Below are 9,184 nucleotides of genomic sequence, written 5' to 3' on the forward strand. Positions count from 1 at the left end.
TTTTGGGGCTGTAACTGGGTAACTTTGAGTTTCAGCTCCCCTCAAAGATTTTCTATTGGGCTCATATCTGGACACTGGCTAGGCCACTCCGCATCTTCAATGCTCTTCCTGAGGAAAGGAGGTTGTTCGCCAAAATCTCGTGATACATGACCCCATTCATCCTCCCTTCAATATGATGCAGTCGTCCTGTTCCATTTGCAGAAAAGCATCCCCAAAGTATGATGTTTCCCCACTATGCTTCATGGTTGGGACGGTGTTCCTGGGGTTGTACTCTTCCTTTTTCTTCCTCCAAACACGGCGAGTGGAGTTGATGCAAAAAAAGGTCTATTTGGTCTCATCTAACCACATGACCTTCTCCCGTGCCTCTTCTGGATCATCCAGATGGTCATTGGCGAACTTCAAATGGGCCTGGACATGTGCTGGCGGGAGCAGGGGGACCTTGCGTGCCCTGCAGGATTTTAATCCATGACGGCGTAGCGTTTTACTAACGGTAATATACTGAAAAACAAGAGAGGACAGCACCTCCAAAAATCATACAATGATCTAATGCCGCTCAGCAAAATTGTATAACTGAACATGTATAACTGAACATGTGTTTCTGTTTCTGTGGTTCTTTGCTGGTGGGGCGGCACGGTCTGGAGCATGGGTGCTGTGAGACACCAGGCCGTCTGCCCTGCAGCTGCATTTCCGCTGTTGCGGTTGTCGGTGCACCACTCCGCTCCGTGGAAGCGATGGGGACTCCTTTCTTTTGGTGTTGGTGCTGTGTGCGGCCATTGCTGCTGTGGATTTGTGCTGGTGGAGCGGCACGGTCTGGAGACTCAGGGCCATTTGCTCTGCTGGTGCATTGCCGCTGTGGCGGTTGTCAGCGCACAGCTTCGCTCCGTTAGCGTGGTAGGACCCACTACGAGGTTTGCCATGATGTGGCAGTGGGTTCTTACAGTCTGATCAAAATGTTAAACTAAGAACCTGATGTTCAGTTGTATACATTTTTGCCTAGCTGCATTAGATCAACTTATGATTTTTGGAGGTGCGAGTCATGCTCTTTTATTTGGCGTTACTAATGGTAATGTTTGAGACTTTGGTTCCAGCTCTCTTCAGGTCACTGACCAGGTCCTCCTGTGTAGTTCTGCGCTGATTTCTGAGCTTTCTCAGATTCTTCCTTACCCCATGAGGCGAGATCTTTAATGGAGCCCCAGACCAAGGAATATTGACAGTCATTTTGTGTTTCTTTCATTTTCTAATTATTGTGCCCACAATTGTTGCTTTCTCACCAAGCTGCTTGCCTATTGTCCTGTGGTTTATCCCAGCCGTCTGCAATTTTGTCCCTGGGGTCCTTAGACAGCTCTTTGGTCTTGGCCATGGTGGAGAGGTTGTAGTGTGATTGGGTGTGTGGACAGGTGTCTTTTATACAGGTAATAAGTTCAAACAGGTGCAATTAATTCTGGTAATGAGTGCAGATTAGGAGGTTTCTTAAAGAAAAACTAACAGGTTTGTGAGAGCCAGAATTCTTGCTGGTTGGTCAGTGATCAAATACTTATTTCATGCAATAAAATACAAATTAATTATGTAAAAATCATACAATGTGATTTTCTGGTTTTTATTTTTAGATGCTGTCTCTCACAGGTGAAGTGTTCCTATGATAAAAATCACAGACCTCTCCATTCTTTGTAGGTGGGAAAACTTGCAAATCGGCAGTGCATCAAATACTTATTTTCCCCACTGTATTTATCTAATTTTTCTTACCTTTTCTCTTTCTTTTTTTTTCTTTCTCTTTTTCGTTCTTTTTTCTTTTCTTTTTCTTACTTCTTTTCTTCTCTTTTTCTTTCTTTTTTTCTATCTTTTTTATATATCTTTGTATCATTCTAAAACATTTAACTTTTGATTGCTCCGTGCAGTGGCTCGCGCACATGGCCGTACTTTCTGTCTGAATGTGGCCCAACAAAACAATAGATTGCACTCGGACCAATGTTCTGGGGCCCGTGCAGGTGTCAAATTATTTCCTCGGACGGAGCCGATCCAAAGAAAGAAAATACCGGAGCTTGATCTGATATTCTGATCACACTCGGCCATGTAATTCAATGAGTCCATGGAAACCACTGAACTGACATCTGAGTGCAGTCCGATTTCCACAGACTGACACAATGAAGAAGATGGAGAATTTTTTTTCTCCATCTTCTCCTCATTCAAGAGAATAGGATTACATTCTGATCCATCTCTGATCCGAGTATGATTAGCATAAGTAGATGCGCGACGTAACAATGTGGAGAAGCACAAAGCACTGCACATGGAGCCAGATTTTTTCATACTGCTGTCTGAACTCAACCATATATGCAGTCTTGTGGGAAAAGATTTAATATTACTATTTTATTCATCTCTTTCTATGTTTTGGAAGTTTTGGAAGTGGGTGGCTCCATTCATTGACAGCTATGTTTGTATGCACAGTCATACAAAGAAGCCTGTTAATCACAGAGTAGGACCGCCCACTGGACTCCTAATTGTAGGATTAGTAGGAATGAATAAAATGCAAGTTAGGGAAGTGTCAGACAGCCATATAACTCGGCCGAGGGTTGCAACACAATGCTCAGACTGGCCGTCAGCTCTCCCGACCTGGGCGTGACAGCTACATGCTGTCACAATCCGGTCAGGAGAGCCGTCGACCAGCCCAAGCATTGTGTTACGATCCTCGTCCAAGTTATATGGCAGTCTGACTTTTCCCTTATTCTGAATCTTTTCCCATTAAGCTATATATCAATCTGCTCAGCAACTTAAGCTTGAAACCTGCTGCCTGCAGATCAGGCACATTCCTGATCACAGGGTAGTTTTAAGAGCAGATTTTAGTATGGGGCAAGTATAGGACCAAAATTTACAAAAAAAAAACAAACCTGTCGATACAAAGTTGCAAATGAAAATCCATTCCAATCATGTGGATGGAGATGTTTTTGCAGAATGTGTATAGAAAACCCATGCAGGCACAAAAGTGACTGCACCAATCTGCAACGTGTGAACAGACCCTAACTCACATTATCATATTGGAGGAGACCATTGTACTGAATGATGTCCTGTGTCCCCAGATCACAGTTACTACTGAGTTATCAGCTCTATAGAAATCACAGGTATGTAGCCATTGATGACTTCTGCTATAAATTGCATTGCTACATTCATCCCTGTGTCAGATGTTTTCTCCAGGGGCTTTAAAACAGAAATAATGGGTATTCCTCAGAGAGACAGTGCCGTTCACAGGTTTTTTATTTTATTCTGTTGCAGGTGGGAGGAGATAGGTGATAGCTTCTATATTAGTCAGGGGGGGTCTGACCGCTTAGACCCCCACTGATTGCCAGTACAGTAGGTCAGAAGACCACTGCTCCATTCACTCCTTATGGAAGTAAAATGCTCGGCTATCTCTGGCAGTGCCATACCTTGTTTTGGTGATTGGTGGGGTTCTGACTGCTGAGACCCCTCTTTGGAAAGGTGATACCATTCTATTCCGGTATACCCCTTTAAAAATTATCAGAAGAAAAATGAGGCAAAAATTGAAATATAGAGATCTCCCACCATGACATGGACAGTGACAATCTCTATATCTAACTAAACTATATGTAGAATGGTTGTCGCCTGTCGATCTTGTTCTCTGCATGGTGCAGTCCATGTGGTGGGATAGTAGCCACAGAATGAACGTGTTGAATTTTCATAATCATGGCCCTCATTATTTCCCTTATATTGTTCCTGGAAGTGGCAGACGTCCGCTTTGTTCTCACACTCTCTGCATCTTTCTGGTAAGGACAGGTCTCATAAAAAGGGAAACAGCACCAAGTCACGTTCTAGGCACAAGGGATATCCTGTACCACGATGAGAAGTCTATTGGGCAACATTAAAGTGGACTTTTTTTGTAACCTGAGTGACCAAGCTTCCGATGTCCTCACTCCTTGTGTGGTCAGTGGCCCTGGACTATGACCTGTCCAGTCTTCTGTATGCTGGTCACATCATCTGTGCCCAAAGGATGGGTGATAATTGTTAGATTGGTGGGACTCCCTCCAACTGCTGGAACATGGAAATTGTGTGCCCCATTGTTGTCTTAGTTCTCTGATGGTCGCTAGTTGAAGGCTAGGAGGGGAATGGAGCGTCAGGATGCCAATGTGTCCTCTGAGCCATTCTAAGCTATAAAGAGAGCTGCGCTTGGCTTTCGCCAGTACCGTGGACATAAAATGTGGTGGCAAGGGCACATTCGTGACTTTGATCCACATGCAACGCAAAATTGTGGCTAAGAAAGAACATGGATACAACTCTGGCAATCAATTGGGGGTCCCAATAATATAATCCAACAGATCTAGCAATTATCATTTATCCAGTGGATTATTTAGGGAGCCTGGAATAGCCATAAAAAGCTGCTGCTGATCCTGTAGGAAGGCAATGATCAATATGTGACCAAAACATGGACCAAGACCACACACCGAGCATTAGAAAGCTGTAAAATTGTGCAGTAGCACAGAGTATTTCAGGGGAGGATTGTACCGATCAAGTGGTTGGCTATCCATTATATAATAACGGTGGGATTTGCTCACATTTTGCTTTGTGAGTTCAGTTTTTAATGGAGGCCACGGGACTGTGACAGATTCTGTCGCAAAGTGGACATCATGGCATCTATTGGATCCCACCAAATTATCATTTTAAGAAGACTCCATCTTGGAGTACAACAGACGCTGCTCCAGGGACTCAAGTATTAAGAGGGACTTGGTGAGGAAAGGATTGTGGATCAGGCTGATAACTAGAGAACAGGAGAGAGAAACTCACCTCAGCTGCATGAGGTTCTGCAGCAGTTTAGGTATATTATGAGGTTCTACAGCAGCTGATATGTATTATGGGGTTCTACAGCAGCTGAGATGTGCATTACAGGGTTCTGCAGCAGCTGAGGTGTATTATGAGGTTCTGCAGCAGCTGAGGTACATTATGAGGTTCTGTAGCAGCTGAGATGTATTATGATGTTTTGCTGCAGCGGAGGTGGGTAGCTGCTTAGATATGTGTTAGGAGGTTCTGAAGCAGCTGAGGTATGTATTATGAGGTTCTGCAGCAGCTGAATTGTGTATTATGAGGTTCTGCAGCAGCTGAGGTGTCTATCATGAGATTTTGAGCAGTTGAGATATGTTCCCTGATGTTCAGCAGCTGGACCACAGACGTGTAATGTACGCTGCACAGCTGCTGAAGAACCTCTGCTCGTTCTGCGGTTTTATCTTTTAAACACTTGAAAAAAAATATTTTAAATCTCTCGGAGACGACAGCTTGTTGGTTAAGTGGTCGAGTTCTATAATGTAATAGACACTTCTATGCACCTTACAGGAACATATGAAATATTCACGTACAGGTGCAGCAGGCAGAGTCGCCTAGAAAAGTTTCAGGCTGTGTGCCCACGTTGCTTTTTTTTTAAAGCGTTTCCGCAGCGTTTGTGCCGGCTCAGACGCTGCAGAAATGCTTAAAAGAAGCTTCACATTAAATTGCATGCATTTTTGGCTTTTTGTGCAAATGCATGCGGTTTTAAACGCTCAGGAATCGCTTAGCGGCTTAAAACGCAGCATGCTCATTAATTTCCGCATTGTTGAGTGTTTTTAGCCTTTTCCAATGTTCCCAGCAAACGCGCGGAAAAAAGCGTCAAAAACGCAAGTCTGTTGTGCAAAAAACGCGCGGAAATAAAACGCGCGTTTTCTGGGAAGGGGATCAGTTAAATGAGCGTTTAAAAACGCTAGTGTGGGCACATAGCTTACTGAATGTAGCAGAGCTGATATTCACACGAGTGACTTAGGAGAGCTGGATTTGTCAGATGCAAATAAGCTGAGTTTTGCAAAAGTGAAAATCCAATCTAATATATAAGGATTAAGTATGTCATTTGCAATAGCTCAGTAATATTACAATGTTTTATTCGAGGTTTCCTATATTATTTACCTTAATAAGATTGGATTATCACAATGCACAAAATAAACATTGACATTATGTAATATTTCATTTTTGCAGGTTTGAAAAGAAACCATCAGATGATTATTTGTCAACGTATATTCTTTATTTAGGTTGCAAATAAAAACAGATATGTAGTTGTGTTTCCACAGCATAATTAATAACAAATAGTTGAATTCTCCAAAAGTATTTTTTAATATACAGAACTTTTTTAAAAATAAGATTAAAAATTAAAACTTTGTTTTTCGGGTCTTTTTATACAGATTGTAATACTTTAGCACAACGGGCCTGGTCAGCTAAGCAGCGCTAGATATAGACTGACCACTAAAGTGTAGATGATTGGTTTGCAACCTGTGGATCTTCAGCAGTGGCGGCGACACAACTCCTAGCGCCTCCTGACGAACCTGTTGTAGCTCCACCACTGCTGGCAAGCCACAAGTTGCAGATCACAAATGGGCGACGCATAAATAAAGTTTTAACAACTCAAGTGCACCATCTGTCAATCATCCCGTATATAACATATATATTTTTGCAGCCAGTTAGTTACACTGAATTTTTTCTTATTTTAATGGCAAGATATAGCAAAAAAAAAGAGGAAATGTATAAAGCTTAAAATCCAACAAAAGTTTCACATTCCACTGGGTCCACTTATTTTCTTTTACATTTTTTTTTCCAAAGGGAAGGGAGTTACAGGCCTTATTTTCAGCTCCAGACTATAAACTTGCCAGCAAATAGCAGCTATAGAATATTATTCAAGATTAAAATCTATCTCTGTGAGATTTGCAAAAGTAACCAAAAAAATGAGTACAGTAAATGACATATATATATCCAATGCAATGTGTGGCTGTTGCATAGCATTGACTACGACATGGCCAAGGCCTGGGACTTTCATAAAGCCATTGTGCGTTTCCATTTCTATGGCACTCAGGGTCAAGGCTGTAAGTATTTAGCAACAGACTCTCATGGTGGGCATGCAATAGAACTGAATACAGGGGCAAACATATCCTGGTGCAACCTGTGCAGCCGCACAGGGGGGCCCATTTCCACCTCCAAAACAGGTGGAATTTTGCATTATTATGAGCTATTGGACTGCAATGGGCCCATATATTGTTCTTGCACAGGGACTCTCTCCTGTCTGTGTCCGCCAGTGCCTGAATACATATTGCATAAGTCCGAGTGGTCTCCTATGAAATGGTACCTGAAGAACAGTCAGCTGGGGGGGCTCTGTAAGGCAGCTGGGCTGGAGGTGACATTTCTACAGTAACAGATACAGCAATTATTGGTTCTTTATAAGGCACAATAAAAGATATAAGGTGCACGCAGTATAGACCTTGTTCATACATTCAAACCCAGTCTGGTCCCAGTCATGTTAACATCTAGGGGCCCCAAAGGCTTCCAAGCACACAAGCCATATAATATAGAAAAAAAAGTTACCCTGATACATAAACATTTGGCCACATCCACAGCATATATGATAACAGATCAGCTCATAAAAATAGTACAAAAATATGGACAAAAAAAAATAGAAATCTATGCTGAAAATGGGAAGTTTAATAGGGGCTCTAGATTGTGCTAGCACCACATCACATCCTATAAGTTGGTTTGGAAAAAGTCTGAGAAGTTGGAATCCCAGGTGTGTCAGGTATAAAAAGGGGACAAGGATGGTATCCAAGTTCAAAGAGTGTCTCTGTCACTCTTGGTTAAGGGCCATCTTGGATGGAAGAAGTGTGGACAAGTCTTTTTTGGAAGGCCTTGGACATTATGCACAGTTGCCCATGACTTTGACCAGAGAGCTCTCTGGAAGTTGTCTGAAGATGCCCCTGAGGGTCTCCAGCTCTCTGCTCAGCTGTTCCACCCTCTTCCTTAGCTTGTCGTTCTCACTGGACAGCTCAAGGACCTTCTGCTGGGTCTCCACATTGCGCATCTTTGCCTTGTCCCTGCTCTTCCTCACTGCAATGTTATTCCTCTCCCTCCTCACCCTGTACTCATTACTGTTCTTGTCCACCCACTTTTTGGACTTGCCTCTGGTCTCTGAAGAAGATGAAGATGTGGAAGACGCAGAAGACATCCCCTTGGCTGAAGAAGACTGCAGATGATGGTGGTGATGGTGAGGGTGGTGGTGAGGACTTGGCACAGGGGTGGGTGGTGGAGTTGGATGCCCTGGTTGCAGGTGCATGGTGGTCTGCGCACAGTGAGCTACCTGGTATTGGAGGTGGGATGGGTGTTGGGGGGCATGGTGGGGGTACAGAGCTGCCAGGGATGCCCTGTTTGCTTCCTCCTCCTCCCTGGGCTCCTGTTTGATGACAAGAGGTCTTAAGCCAGCACTGTCCAGCTTGCTGTCCAGATAGTTGGCCATGCAGCCATACATTTGGGGGTGCCCAGCTCCAGGTCCCTGCTGGTAGTCAATGACTCCCTTGCTTCTGTCCTGCTTGCTGCTGTGGAAGAGGTCAGCCAGGAACTCGTCGTTGAAGGCTGCAGGGTCGATGTAGGCGCTGATGTCTATGGAGTTCTCGTTCTCACACAGCTCGTTCAGCTCTCCGGTGGTCTGGGGCTCCCTGTAGGGGTATGCACCGTGCTGAAGATGCGGCTGGGCACTCATGGATGGCCGGGATTCGACCTCGTAGAAGTTGGCTAGCTCCATGGAGCTCCTATAGCCAGCCAAGCATGGTGACGAGCTCCGGGAATCCAGGGTGAGCTCGGGCAGCCTCTAGCAGTGTAGCACCCTGCGCCCCTTCCAGCTGCTGCTAAGGACTGACCTCGGTGCACACAGCGCGGTATATATATGTATAGTGAGAGGGCGCCGCAGCGACACCTGCTGGACACAAGCCGCTCAGCCATGGCTGCTACCTGCCACTGCTGCAGGCTCCTAGATAGCCATGCAATGCACGTAGTTGTGTTTGCCCAATGCCAGTTCACACCAGTCGCTTGTGCAGCTTGCACCAGTATGGCTGCACTTTGCACCAGCAAGGCTGTAGATGGATTACAGATATGCACCAGGAACAGCGACCCTTGTCCAAAAGAGGAAAACTGCAGCGCAGCAAAGTGATGCCTATATGTCTGGGTGTAGAGAAACCATGTGGCACCGAGGGCGACCAGGACGGGACTATATATATTGGAAGTGATCTTAGTATGCAGCTTTGGTGCCCATAGATGTGCATGGGGATTATCTATTTATTTCTTTGTCTTTCTGTCTTCTATTTACTTTATCTCTCTATCTATCTATTATCTATCATCTATCTCTCCA

At 44.3% G+C, this 9,184-nt stretch overlaps 1 protein-coding gene across 1 annotated transcript; it reads right to left on the bottom strand.

The window, feature by feature from the left end:
- Positions 1-6,024: 6,024 nt before the first annotated feature.
- On the bottom strand, positions 6,025-8,709 carry CEBPA (CCAAT enhancer binding protein alpha). The gene has a single exon (XM_073560872.1). It carries the CDS (start codon positions 8,579-8,581, stop codon positions 7,700-7,702), a length of 882 nt encoding a protein of 293 aa, XP_073416973.1. The 5' UTR covers positions 8,582-8,709; the 3' UTR covers positions 6,025-7,699.
- Positions 8,710-9,184: the final 475 nt, after the last annotated feature.

The sequence above is a fragment of the Dendrobates tinctorius genome, unplaced genomic scaffold (genome assembly GCF_039654945.1).
Source record: "Dendrobates tinctorius isolate UK_male_01 unplaced genomic scaffold, ASM3965494v1 ptg000307l, whole genome shotgun sequence".
NCBI lineage: Eukaryota > Metazoa > Chordata > Amphibia > Anura > Dendrobatidae > Dendrobates > Dendrobates tinctorius.